This window comes from Pelodiscus sinensis, chromosome 24, assembly GCF_052426305.1.
Source record: "Pelodiscus sinensis isolate ZL-2025 chromosome 24, ASM5242630v1, whole genome shotgun sequence".
Classification (NCBI taxonomy): domain Eukaryota; kingdom Metazoa; phylum Chordata; order Testudines; family Trionychidae; genus Pelodiscus; species Pelodiscus sinensis.
This window is the reverse complement of record NC_143075.1, coordinates 7,646,497-7,661,236: the sequence shown is the minus strand read 5'-3', so window position 1 is coordinate 7,661,236 and position 14,740 is coordinate 7,646,497. Positions and strand designations below refer to the sequence as shown.

Sequence of the window (14,740 nt, the reverse complement as noted above, 5' to 3'; positions counted from 1 at the left end):
TGGGGTGTAGGAGAGGGTATGGGATCTGAGAGGGAGTTTGGGTGAAGAAGTGGGTTGTGACCTGGGGCAGAGGATTGAGGTGCAGGATCTGGGAGGGGATATGGGTGCAGGAGAGGATTCTGGCCTGGGGAAGAGAAGTAGGAGGGGGTGCAGAGTCTGGGATGTGGGAGGCGGTGGGGTGTCTGAGGCAGACTCTGGCCAGGAGGTGCTTACCTAAGCATCTCCTGCCCAGAAGCTCAAGCAAGCTTCCCTGCCTGCCCACAGCCCCAGGCTGCTCAAAATGGCTGGCTGTTCCATGTGGCTTTTTGCTCCAGGGGAGAGGGAGTGGAGAGGCTTTGTGTGCTACCCTCACCAACAGCACAATCTCTCAGCTCATATTGGCCGGAAACTGGCCAATAGGGGCTACAAGATTGTGCCATGGTGGAAGCAACATATGAAGTCTCCCTCTCCCTCGCTCTTCCTGTGCATGGTGCAGAGAGCCATAGGGAGAAGCCAGCCACTTTGAGCGATGTGGAGCTGCTTCATACTGCAAGGGCAGGCCATGAGCAAGATTAAAAGACTTGGCAAGCCAGATCTGGTCTGTGGGCCATATCTTGCCCACCCTTGATCTACATCTAACTCAAAACTCAACTCCTCCAGCAATAAAGGGCCCCTAAGGCTATATTGAGTGGGACTGTGTCAAAACTAGGGATGTAACAGTATAATCATTTAAAGCATTAGGCAATAAGTCTAGACTTATCAGTTGCCATTAATGGCTACATGCAGACTCCTGCCCCGCTCCTGGAGAGCCTGCTGCCACCCTGAGCTGCTGGCTGTGTATCAGAACCTGCAGCGAGCATGGGGGGGCATCCAGCTCCCTGGTAGTGGGGCCAGGAGCTGATACGCACCAGATGCCAGCTTAAAAGCCGGCTTCATACTGCAGAGCCAGTAGTGTGTAATTATGTAACTGCTGAGATTTTCAGTGGTTACACGGTTACCTAATTAACTGTCTTTCAACATCCCTAGTCAAAACAGACTCAAAAGGAAGGCTCCCAACTACTTCATACAGCCATACTACTTCACAAACAACCTGGATTTTCCTAAGAATCCTCTTATTCAAGTTCCTGCACAGCTTGAGAGACCTGACAGGATCACAGGAAGCTGGAGATTTCTAATGGCCTGTCTACCCTTGTTATGCTACTCTAGCACTTAGTGAATTCCAATTCACCAATGAGAGAGCTTCTCCCATCAGCATAAGTAGTCCATCTCTTTGAGAGCTGGTGGCTATTTCTCTCCTGTTGATCTAGTGCTGTCTACACCAGGGGTTAGGTTAGTAAAACTATGTTTCTCAGAGTGTGGAAAATCTACATCCCAAAGCGATATCATTATACTGACAGAAGTTTGTAGCACAGACCAGGGCTAAGTGTGTCACAATGTAATCTAGCTGTAAAAATGTTTATTCCTAAAGGCTGAGGCTCAGGTATAACATTTCAGATCCTGTGCTATGATGCTAGCAATGGAAAAAGCTAATGGAACCTTGACATAGATTTTTTCAGAAACTGGACTGCTTTCTCACGATTCCGGTGTGCATCTTCGACTTCTTTTTGATGTCTTCTCTCATACTCCTCCCAGGCTTCCATTTCTTTTCTGCAAAACACAAATAAAAATCTAGTGGGCATAGTGCTACCATGCTGATGTACAAACAGCTCCCACTAAAGTCAAGGGCACCTCTGCTTGCCCAAGGGTTGCAGCCTTCAGGGCTGTGGATTGTTGCTATTTTTTTACATTCCTCCTTTAATCACATTTCTTTGAGTCAGGTATTCTGTGGTGAGTACCTACCTACAGGAAGACCCTTTATGACTAGCGTCCTTTGAGTTAACAAGTCTTTCCAATGACCAAATGAAAAGGGCTAAGTTAGTTGGGGAAAGGAAAGTGGAATGTCTGTTGTACTTACTTTTTTCCAACCTGCTGTTTTCGTTCTGCTAGCCGGGCCACAGCCTTTTCTTTCTGAATTCTCTGTTCTGCCCGCTCTTTGCACTGTCTCTCTAATTCCTCCTCATCTTGCTCAAGTTGCTCCCGGAGGCTTCCAAATTTCTCCTGCTCAATTTCGATTTGCCACATATCGTACCTTTTAAGTGCAAGGTGAGGTGTTTTCATTAAAGGGACCAAGTGAAATGAGCAAAGATAATTGCGGAAAGGAAATCAGATCAATTAATTACATTCTGTGCTACCTGCTCCAAAATGAAATAGGAAATTCAGCCAAGTTTTACTCTGTCCTGCTTGTTTTAAAGGGCATGATAACTAAGAAGTCAAGTAGTGCTAATATTAATAGCCAAGAGTGGAATTTTGGGGGTGGGGCAGCAGCCGTGTGCTCCAGGAGATGGCTTGCTTTTCATCCCATTCCCCGGAGTATCAGGCAGTGAGGTGAAAGTACTTGCATTCTGTGCATGCTTCTCACACCTGGCTGGTGAAGGGAGCTCTGGGGAATGGGATAAAAAGCAAGCCATGTCTAGGAGCACATGGGTGCAGCCTTCCCTACCTTTCCAAAATTCCACCCTTGTTAATAACACTTCCATTTTTAGAGACCGTACTTACCCATCTCGTCAAACTTCTTCCTCAAGCTAGTATTTACTCATTATAAGGACTGTCAGAATGTCTACTAGACAGTAAAGAATGATTTTAATGCTTTCTTTATTTAAAACCACCTAATCTGTTTCTAAGATTTTTCAGTGATGGTTCTTAGAGTTGACTATTTGGAGCTTTGACTGAGGAGCTTAGATACCATGGTGAGGGGTGCATTAATCATAGAATCATAGAATACTAGGATTGGAAGGGACCTCGAGAGGTCATCGAGTCTAGTTCCCTGTCCTCATGGCAGGACCCCGTACTGTCTAGACCATCCCTGACAGACATTTATCTAACCTACTCTTAAATATCTCCAGAGATGGAGATTCCATAACCACGCTAGGCAATTTATTCCAGTGTTTAACCACCCTGATAGTTAGGAACTTTTTCTTGGTGTCCAACCTAAACCTCCCTTGTTGCAGTTTAAGCCCATTGCTTCTTGTTCTATCTTCAGAGGCCAAGGAGAACAATTTTTTCTCCCTCCTCTTTGTGACACTCTTTTAGATATTTGAAAACTGCTATCATATCCCCCCAGTCTTTTTCTTTCCAAACTAAACAAGCCTAGTTCTTTCAGTCTTCCCTCATAGCTCATATTCTCTAGACCTTTAATCATTCTTGTTGCTCCTCTCTGGACCTTCTCCAATTTTTTCACATATTTCTTGAAATATGGCACCCAGAACTGGACACAATACTCCAACTGAAGCCTAATCAGCGCAGAGTAGAGTGGAAAAATGACTTCTCGTGTCTTTCTCACATCACACCTGTTAATGCATCCTAGAATCATGTTTGCTTTTTTTGCAACAGAATCACACTGTTGACTCATATTTAGCTTGTGGTCCACTATAACCCCTAGATCCCTTTCTGCCATACTCCTTCCTAGACAGTTGCTTCCCATTCTGTATGTGTGAAACTGATTGTTCATTCCTAAGTGGAGCACTTTGCATTTGTCTTTATTAAACGTCATCCAGTTTACCTCAGACCATTTCTCCAATTTGTCCAAATCATTTTGAATTATGATCCTATCCTCCAAAGCAGTTGCAACCCCTCCAAGCTTGGTGTCATCTGCAAACTTAATAAGCATACTTTTTATGCCGATATCTAAATCGTTGATGAAGATATTGAACAGAACCAGTCCCAAAACAGACCCTTGCCCAGAACCCCATTTGTTATTCCTTTCCAGCAGGATTGTGAACCATTAATACTATTCTCTGGAAATGGATATCCAACCAGTTATGTACCCACCTTATAGTAGCCCCATCTAAGTTGTATTTGCTTAATTTATTGATAAGAATATCAAGGAGACCATATCAAATGCCTTACTAAAGTCTAGGTATACCACTTCTCCCTTATCCGCAAGACTCATTATCCTATCAAAGAAAGCTATCAGATTTGTTTGACATGATTTGTTCTCTACAAATCCATGCTGGCTGTTCCCTATCACCTTATTATCTTCCAAGTGTTTGCAGATTATTTCCTTACTTATTTGCTCCATTATCTTTCCTGGCACAGAAGTTAAACTGACTGGTCTGTAGTTTGCTGGGTTGTTTTTATTTCCCTTTTTATAGATGGGCACTATATTTGCCCTTTCCCAATCTTCTGGAATCTCGCCTGTCTTCCATGATTTTCCAAAGATGATAGCTAAAGGCTCAGATACCTCCTCTATCAACTCCTTGAGAATTCTAGGATGCATTTTATCAGGCCCTGGTGACTTGCAGACATCTAACTTTTCTAAATGATTTTTCACTTGTTCTTTTTTAATTTTATCTTCTAAACCTACCCCCTTCCCACTAGCGTTCACTATGTCAGGCATTCCTTCATCAGATTTGTCGGTGAAGACCAAAACAAAGAAGTAATTAAGCATCTCTGCCATTTCCAAGTTTCCTGTTACTGTTTCCCCCTCCTCACTGATCAATGGGCCTACCCTGTCCTTGGTCTTCCTCTTTGTAATGGGGGTGTAGTTACCCCCACCAACCAAACCATAGGAAAGGGTTTCCTCCGGTTCTTAGGGCCCTGGGTTGGGGCTCGGAGTGGGGATGGGCCCGAGCACCCCTACCCCTCCCTTTCGGTCAGGGGAGCCAGCGAGGCGACCAGGTATAGACTCAGATTACACAGGAATAAACCCGGGGAATTAGTCACACACATAGAGTGATATCTTGCAAAAGGGTGGTAGGCACTATTGTGCCTAGGTGGGTGAAACCCCTGTCCAGGTGGGGGCGATGACCTGGACAGTGAGGGAACGCTACTGCTGGGTCACACACTTGCTTCTAATATATTTATAGAATGTCTTCTTGTTTCCCTTTATGCCTGTAGCTAGTTTGAGCTCGTTTTGTGCCTTTGCCTTTCTAATCATGCCCCTGCATTCCTGTATTGTTTGCCTATCTTCATCCTTTGTAATTTGTCCTAGTTTCCATTTTTTATATGACTCCCTTTTTATTTTTAGATCATGCAAGATCTCCTGGTTGATCCAAGGCGGTCTTTTGCCATATTTTCTATCGTTCCTATACAGCGGAATAGCTTGCTTTTGAGCCCTTCACAATGTCCCTTTGAAAAACTGCCAACTCTCTTCAGTTGTTTTTCCCCTCAGCCTTGCTTCCCATGGGACCTTACCTACCAGCTCTCTGAGCTTACCAAAATCTGCCTTCCTGAAATCCATTGTCTCTAATTTGCCGTTCTCCCTTCTACCATACCTTAGAATCATGAACTCTATGATTTCATGATCACTTTCACCCAAGCTGCCTTCCACGTTCAAATTCTCAGCCAGTTCTTCCCTATTTGTTAAAATCAAGTCTAGAATAGCTTCCCCCCAGTAGCTTTTTCAACCTTCTGAAATAAAAAGCTATCTTCAATGCAGTCCAAGAACTTATTGGATAGTCTGTGCCCCGCAGTGTTAGTTTCCCAACATATATTTGGATAGTTGAAGTCCCCCATAACTACCAAATCCTGTGCTTTGGATGATTTTGTTAGTTGTTTAAAAAAAGCCTCATCCACCTCTTCCGCCTGGGTAGGTGACCTGTAGTAGACCCCTAGCATGACATCACCCTTGTTTTTTACCCCTTTTAGCCTAACCCAGAGACTCTCAACATGCACATCTCCTATGTCCATCTCCACCTCAGTCCACGTGTGTACATTTTTAATATATAAGGTAACACCTCCTCCCTTTTTTCCCTGCCTGTCCTTTGAGTAAGCTGTACCCTTCTATACCAATATTCCAATTGTGTGTATTATCCCACCAAGTCTCTATGATGCCAACGATGTCATAGTTGTATTTATTTATTAGTACTTCCAGTTCTTCCTGCTTATTACCCATACTTCTTGCATTTGTATATAGGCATCTAAGATACTAATTTGATCTTGCCTCCCAGTTCTGCCTTGTTCTTCCTTTCTCTCTGCTATTATAGCCCACACTTCCTCCCATTTCTGACCCATCTTCCAGGTCTCCATATTCTTCACTTACCCGTGGGCTTTGGTCACCTGTCCCCATCGAACCTAGTTTAAGGATGCTTAAGGTTGATACAGGACATTAAATCTGAGTTAAAGCATAAAGATTCATGCCCTCACATCCATGAAGATCAAAGACAAAGTATTAGAATAAAAACCTGGCCCCACTGAAGTCAATGACAAAATTCCCCTTGACTTTACTAGGGCCTGGATTTAATTTTTAGTACAGAATTCCTTCTGAGGATTATGGGAAACCTGCATGCAAATCACAGTGTATATGAAGCCCTAGAAAAGCATGAGACTGAAAAATGCCTCTTATATGTGAATCTGCCAGACCTGGAAATTGCAGTGTTCACATCAGGTAAAAGTAGCACCGAAGTCCTATTTTCAAAAGCAAAGTAGATATTTAGGAGCCTACGTCTGATTAAAATTCAATAGAACTTAGGCTCCAAAGGCCCAGCTCCATAAAATCAATGGGAATTAGATCACTAAATACTTTTGATCTGTGTTTTTCAATCTTTTTTCATTTGCGGAACCCCTACAATTTTTCATATGGAGGTACAGACCCTTTGGAATCCTAGACATAGTCTGCAGAACTCCAGGAGGTCCCTGGATCACAGGTTGAAAACCATTGCTTTTGAGAATCAGGACCTAGGTGTCTAAATGGGACATAGGCTTTTATGTACAGGCGGTCCCCGAGTTACGCGGATCCGACTTATGTTGCGAACGGGGCTTTTCCCGCCCTGGAGGACGCGAGCGGCGGGTCGCCCAGATGCACCGCGGTCCCACTGCCTGCGTCCTCCAGGGCGAAAAAAGCTGCTCCGCGTCTCCCTGATTTGCTGGGGGAGGGGCCCAGGAGACCAGGGAGACGGGGAGCAAAGCTTCGGAGGATGCGGGCAGCAGGACAGCCCAGACGCGCCGCGGCTGTCCCACTGCCGGCGTCCTCTGAGGCTTTGCTCCCCGTCTCCCTGGTCTGCTGGGGGGAGTCCCCCCCAGCAGACCAGGGAGATGCGGAGCAAAGCCGCGGAGGATGCGGGCGGGACCGGGGCACGTCTCGGCGGTCCCGCGACCCGCGTCTCCCTGGTCTGCTGGGGGGGGGGGGAACGCAGCTAGTGCTCCTCGGCGCTACTGGACCAACCCACAGCACCCCAGCTGCTCTGCCCCAGGCGTCCCCAAGTCAGCCGCTGCTGAAACTGACCAGCGGCTGACTACAGGAAGCCCGAGGCAGAGTTGCTCTGCCCCGGGCTTCCTGAAATCAGCCGCTGATCAGTTTCAGCAGCGTCTGACTTGGGGACATCTGGGGTAGAGCTGCTGGGGTGCTGCCCGACAGTGCCCCAGCTGTTCTGTCCCAGGCGTCCAGATTCAGCCACTGTTGAAACTGATCAGCGGCTGATTCCAGGAAGCCCAGGGCAGAGCAACTCTACCTCGGGCTTCCTGTAGTCAGCCGCTGGTCAGTTTCAGCAGCAGCTGAATCGGGACGCCAGTTCCGACTTACATACAAATTCAACTTAAGAACGAACCTACAGTCCCTATCTTGTACGTAACCCGGGGACTGCCTGTAATTGGTGCTGTTGAAAGTCTTACTCAGAGCCAGGGTATATTGAGTGCTTGCCTGGCCTCAGCAAAGGCCTGGGACCTGAAGCTGTTTACTGTCACACAGAGAAACGGGGCCTGAACTAGGCTGTTTGCCTTGGTAATGAGGCAGATTGGTAATGTTGGTAATGAGGCAGATTGGCCTCCCTCTGACCCTGGACAGGCTCAGGCCTCCAACCTGATCCAGTGCAGAGACCTATTAGTATTTTCCTCAACAGCTGCAGATCTGTTTCTGCACACTGAGGAGGCAGAGTGTGCAGCACAGAAGCTGTTGAAAGATGGCACCAAATGCAGATGGAAGCGCAGGGATTGCTGGGTTGCAAAGCAGTACACCATGGGGCACTGGGGCAGGACCCAGGATGCCCCGCGCCGCCCCACAAACCTCTGGAGTAGAAGAGGAAGAGGTGCTCTGTGCGATAGCAATCCAGAATGCACTCCTACAAAAGGTGTTGCTCGTGCCGCAAGTGTGGTCATGCTACTGCACTGGTGGCTGACAGTGTGGACACTCAGCAGCGTTTTCACTGTTGCAGTCTGTGAGCAGTGCAAGTGTGGTCATGCTACTGCACTTTACATCTGCCAGTGTAGCCAAAGCCTGACAGACTTTGTCTGTCACTCTGTGATCCTTCTATATTAAGCATTTGTTTTTTTCCAAAAAACAGCAGAGAACATAATTTATATAAATTAACTGTCAGTGTCCAGATGCCTTTCGAAATTCTTGCTCGCTATGCTGAATCCGACAGATATTCACTCAGTTTCCATGTGACCCCAACATCAGCACAAGTTGAAAGACAGTTTTTATATAACAGCCCAGGAATGTCTCTACTCAAGTTTAAACTGTGGCATCTGCAGGGTGGAGAGCTCTACAGAAATAGAATATACTTCCTTCGCATAATATGAAGAGTGCTTGTTCTGCAAAAGTAACACTGCTAATGTGGTAGCAAAAATATCCAGGGTCTGGTTCTGAAGTCTTTGTTTTTCAGATGTGTTTTCTTCTGCTCAGACTCTAAGGTATGTATTCACTGCAGCTGGATGCTTGCCCTTTGACAGACAGCATGCTAAAAATAGCAGTGTGGATGTTGAAGCACACGCTAACTGCATACGTACATCTGATGCCTTTGGCAGGGCCGTACTTACCAATACACAAAGTGCACAGTGGTGTAGAGCACCACGAAATGTGGGGCACCAAACTGTCCTAAATTCTATAGTACCTTACGCAGCTGCATGCGGGGTGGTGCCAGCTACTGTGACCAGCCGCATCCCTTGGCTACCTTCTGCTGCAGGCTGCTTCCAACAGGGCCAACTTGGCATGGCGGGAGGGTGAGGAACCCAGGACACCTCTCCGCTCGGCCCTTTCCTCTAGCAGACATAACCTGGTGGACTACTGAGTGTGAGGAGGGACTGATGCCAGCAGCAGGGGTTGGGCCACACTTGCACTCATGGTAGCAGCAGAAAGCAGAGTGTCCCAGCCCCATCTTGTTCAGCTCCATTTCCCAGCACTGGTGAGTGTGGGAGCGGTTCCAATTCTTCCCCCGAGCTCATTTTCCGGAGCAACACAGCTGGGAACTGGGGAAGCTAAGTGGGTTGGGGCCAAGAGGCTCCGCTTCCCACTGGCACCTGCTGCATCCCTGTTCTGCTCCTGCTCCTGCAGCCCTGAGTGCAGCCCCACCTTGCGGGGGGCTGTGCAGAACACCAAAAATTCTAGGGACAACCCTGCCTTTTGGTCCATACTCTGATGGCCAGCACATGGTGCCCTCTGTGCCACAACAGACACACTGCTAATTTTAGTGCACTTGCTCAAGCACAGCTAGCATCTGGCCCTCCCCCTACACAGAGAGAAATGATTCCTGCTCTAGTGTAAACATGCCCCAAGGGTCAAGCTAATTCATCTCAAGGTCAGTAAGAGAGGGATAGCCTCTTATCACATCTCTGGCCTTATGCGCCAGTATTTTATAAGGCCTCTTTCATTTTGAAAGACACACAGAACTGACAGTCCTTCAGCTGATCCACAGTGGTGTTCACTGTCACATTGTCCCTTCAAGATTAATCTCACAATGTCTTTTGAAAATTCCACTACTTTGGGTAAGGCCCACCGATACATTAGAAAACAGCAGCTCTTTACAAACTGATGTTGAAAAGCAGATACCTGCCCTATCCAGGTGCAGATACTGCATGTACCTTTATAATGGAAGTAGAGTGATGACATTTCCCTGAACTTAATTGTATATATGACTGGTGATGCTATGAAAGGAAAGCACTTTTTAAAAATGAGCTTTCTCAGTAAAAATTCCTTTATCAATAAGTTACTATGGGAATCAAACACACAAGTTGATAACAGACACTCAGTAAAAGGTACAAGTTTACTGTGTATTTCAGAGCTAAGATGCAATGCTCACCCTAAACCAGTGTTTCTTAAACTGTGTTCCGTGGCACACCGGTGTGCCGCAAGGCAGTCGGAGGTGTGCTGCGGAGAACAACAGAACAAAATGGCCTCCCTTAAAGGGGCAGGTGACCTTTTTTTCCCCTCAGTAACTCCCCTCCCTCTGCCTTTCTTTTTTTTTTGGTCAATAACTCCCCTCCCCCCATTTTTTTTCTTTTCAACAAAAAATCCTTGGTGTTTCTCATTAAAAAAAATTATTGTTTGGTGTTCCTCGGTCTTAAAAAGTTTAAGAAATACTGCCATACTAAACAGTACTAATAGCAGCAGTAGTTTTTAATAAAATCCGATCCCACTGAAGTGAATGGAAGCATTGCTGTCGATTTCATTGTTTCTTGGATGTTGCGCTATCTGGTAGTTTAGCCCAAAAATAAATTCTAGTTTGAAACCCTTTTTAACCTGAGAAATTCAGAGTGTCTCTCTGAGATTTTATTAAATCCACCATGTCTTTGCCACAGGCAATATTAAAATATGAACTCCAAAACATTAACATTTGAAAAAGGAATAAATGCTGTTTTGTGGGATCTGCAGAGAGACATTTTTCTTTCCATTATCACTGGAATGGACCAAATCCTAGTGGACCAAATCCTAATTGTCTGTTTGGCTACATGAGCATAACTCCAGTGACATGTTATGCAAATAGAATAGTGCTCGTATAGTAGCAAAGTATCAAAAGTCACTTTTTGAAGTCTTCAATTTTTAGATGTGTGTCTTTCTGCTCAGGATTAAACTGCTTCAGCTCAAAGTCAACAATAGGGGAGTTTCACTTGTTTACACCATCACAGAAACTGGCCTGCTGTTCCTACAGCTCTGCTCACATTTCTGATGATGCATTTTAAGCCTGATAAAGGAACCTGGTCCATACACTGAAGGGGTTGCAAAAATAACTGTCTGCCTTTCATCTCTTTTTAATATACCTTCCCCCTAAAAAAATTTGCCACAAAAACTACATAGTGAATACACAGAGATGTTATTTTCAAGCTTCTCAGACAGTTACAAATACTACAGGCAGGAAAGAAAATGATGACTTTTTCACAAGCTTTACTGCCTCTTAAGTTTTTGATCACTTTAAATGTCAGTTGTTTACATACTATATGTTCTCTCCTTTCCAGTCCGTGAATTAATCAATAAGTTGATTTAGGACTTTGGGCTAAATAGCTATAATAACAACTGTAATGAAGACCAGTTCCTTCCATTCTCTCTCACTTCTTAACTTACACATTTTCTTTCAGCATCAAAGCAATTTTCGATTCGAGATACTTTTCATTCCCCAGTTCAGCACACAGTCGTCTGTGCATTGCCTGCAGGCGAAATATGGCAGCGCTGTTACATTTAAAAGAAAAATAATGGAAATAATGAATGTTAAAATCTTTCAAAGAAAAATATTCCAGAAACAATTAAGATGCCATGAAGCTGAGACATTTATTTTAGAATTCCACTAATATATATTAATGTAATATCTTTCAATTATGGCTCTTAAAGTGTCCATTCTCTCCTGAAAGGCCCAATCTCGTTAAACTACTGTCTATTGGTTAATTGAAAATTAAGATGAGAATATTTTACCAACACTCGGCCTTTTTGATTTCAATGGAGTTATGCCATCAGAGAATCTGTCCCAGAGTCTCCAATCTATCAGGCTTTCCAGAGGAAAAAGATGTGTTTAATTTACTGACCCAAATAACAACCATTAACTTAAATCTCCCTCATTTCCCTCTTTCTCCCATCAGTGGTTACAATCAGGTCTTTAGTGACTCCAATTCTTGCAGTTAATTGAATGCACCGTCTTACTACTGGTAATAAACAATAAATTAGTACTTTCTGCTGACAATCTGGTTTTTTGGTAATCCTGGAAAAACCAGTTGTGGGACAGGTTCGTGGGATATAATCTGTAGAAGAAATATCATGATATATAAATGGATTTTGCAATCTTGGTCAAGGGCACCATTTCAGGAGGGCATGGAGGGCTGCAGCCATGCATACCAGAATGCTGCTTGCTCTTCTTTCTGTTTTCCTATCAGAGACAGAGGGGAAAGTACACAGTTTTGTGTAAATTACTCTTTTGCCTCCTTTCATACCAACCAGGAGTGAGAGAAATGCACACAAACTGTGTACTTTGCCCTTGTTCCCTGATCATCAGGGAAGGGGAAGAAGAGCAAGCACCCTTCCACTATGTGAGGCTGCAGTCCTCTCCACCCCCGCCAAAAAAATGGCATTGTTGCACATGTTGAACATTCATCCATGAGCAATGATCCTGCTTCTTATGCTCTGTGCACCCGCAAAATGGGCTATACTGAGCTAAGTATCAAAACTAGCTTGACTACCTTTGTCAAAGGAAAAAATCAACTGATTCTTAATTTTATTAGAAAGCACAAAATAATAGAATGCTGGAACTCGAAGGGACCTTGAGAAGTCATCAAGTCCAGTCCGCTGCACTCAGGACATAATAAATGACTGATATTATTTTAAAATAGCTTCACTCTGTGTTTAACATGCTTGTTTTAACAGCAATTACTTACCTTCATTAAATAAATTGTCCATTAAATATAATGTAAACCTCATACTTTCATATGTGAGGCATATACAAATAGACTGTGATTGAAAACTGGCCCATTTGAATGTAATTTATAATGACTGATTCTTATATGCAACTTGTCCTTATTTCTCCAAGGGTGAAATACCCTCCTGTGCAGAAAGCCAGAGCCTTCCTTGTTAGCCTTCAATATAATGTTTGCATGTAATTTAATTGGTACATATAGTTATGCTGGCTACATATCTCTACCCAGATTTCAAAAATAAGCAAACTGAGTGTAAGAACCTTGCAGCACTAGCACATAGGGTTGCCAGATGGTTTAATAAAAAATACCGAACACCCCCCCACCTCCCCATACACACACAAAAAATTGAGGGAAAAATTCTGTTGAGGGGGGAAAAAAAGGGGGGAGACCAAAGTTGTTGAGCAAAAAAAAATTAAAAAATAAAACAGTATGGCCCTTTCAGTGCGTGCAGAGTCAGAATAGGGATAGGAACAGGGGAGTGGTTGAGCACTAAGATCCAGGGAAGGCATTGCTTCCCCTTGGTCTTTAGGCTTTTGTTGTTGGCCATTTTGTTTTCTTGATCAAGCCAGAACGCATCTTCCCTATGAAACCAGGTAAGCACGGGATCTGGGGGCCCGAGGGGGGGAAGGCCGGGGGCTGGGCCCAGCTGCCGAGTGTGTCGTACGGTTGCCAGGTGTCCGGTATTTTCGCCTCCTGGCACGAAAAAAGAAGAAGAAGAAAATACCAGACATTTCAGGTTTCCGGTTATTTTCTGAATTTTTTTACCAGACAGGAGGCGAAAATACCGGACTGTCCAGGTCAATACCGGACACCTGGCAACCCTACTAGCATGTGGGACTACAGCAGAATCTCAGAGTTATGAACCCCTTGGGAATGGAGGTTCAAAACTGAACAAACCGATATGGTGGTTCTTTTTCAAGTTTACAACTGAACATTGACTTGATACGGCTTTGAAACTTTACTATACAGAAGATGCTGTTTTCCCTTCATATTTTTAGTAGTTTACGGTTAACACAGCTCTGGACTGCATTTATGTATTTATTTAGTCTCTTTTAGCTGCCTTTTTGTGTACTCCTGTTCTAAATGAGGTGTATGGTTGACTGATCAGTTTGTAACACTGGTTCATGACTCTAAAATTCTATGTATATAGGGTTCCCAAAATACTGAACACCCCACCCCCCCAAAAAAAAAACACCAGGGAAAAAATTCTGTTGAGGGGAAAAAAAAGAGGGAGACCAAAGTTGTTGAAGGGGAAAAAAAGGACCCCGAGAGTTAAGAAATAAATAAATAAAATAAATAAAACAGCATTAAAACAGCATGGCCTCTTTAAGTGTGTGCAGAGTCAGAATAGGGATAGGAAGAGGGGAGAGGTTGAGCACTAAGACCCAGGGAAGGCATTGCTTCCCCTTGCTTTATGTCTTTAGGCTTTTTGCTGGTGGCCACCTTGTTTTCTTGATCGAGCCAGAAGGAACCAGATAAGCAGGGGGTCTGGGGGTGGGGTTCCAGGGGGTGGGATCCAGTATTTTCTGAATTTTAGGTGTCTGGTATTTTCTGAATTTTTTTTTTACCAGACAGGAGGCGAAAATACTGGACTGTCCGGGTCAATGTAAGATACCTGGCAACCCTATATAATGTATAGGGGTTCCTAGCTGCTGATATTTCCATATTCTTCCACCTGAAGTGCACTTTTAAATGTTAGAATATACACTGATCAAATTGAACATCATAATGAGAGCACATTCACATTGTTAAGGTAAATGACCCAATGCACTCAGAGTGAAGACATATTTGAACTATAATTTGTGATTTTCATTGCAATATTGAACATTCCCAGGAACAAAGCTAAGGCCATGTTTCTCCTAGGAGATCCCATGAAGATAGACACTGCAGCATTTACTAACAGGACCTGGGTAGTCGGTAGTGACCCTCTGCAGGCCACTGACTGACCCGTGCTGATATATAAACCAAGAAGCCAACACAGAAAGCTGCCTGAGAAATGATGCAGACTGCTTGCTTGGATCTGTTCCAAACCTTGCCTTGCTGTGAACCCCAGACTCCAGATGCTGATCCCAGTTTGCCCCTGCCACCTGCCTGTAACTTGGTGCTAGACTTCCTG

The 14,740-nt window shown here is 44.4% G+C and overlaps 1 protein-coding gene across 7 annotated transcripts in view; it reads right to left on the bottom strand.

Moving 5' to 3' along the window:
- CFAP74 (cilia and flagella associated protein 74) overlaps positions 1-14,740 on the bottom strand; it is a 125,377-nt gene that overhangs the window by 78,493 nt on the left and 32,144 nt on the right. For 6 of the 7 annotated variants that reach the window (XR_012897383.2, XM_075906898.2, XM_025182669.3 and 3 more), the window contains 3 exons: positions 11,288-11,392; positions 1,934-2,107; positions 1,516-1,626 (listed from right to left, as the gene is read on the bottom strand). Coding sequence is in view for 6 of the 7 variants with exons in the window: in XM_075906898.2 (XP_075763013.2) it covers positions 1,516-1,626; positions 1,934-2,107; positions 11,288-11,392 (390 nt within the window). In the remaining variant the exon portion in view is untranslated. The remainder of the gene's footprint in view (positions 1-1,515; positions 1,627-1,933; positions 2,108-11,287; positions 11,393-14,740) is intronic. The other variant, XM_025182673.3, reaches the window with a different exon arrangement.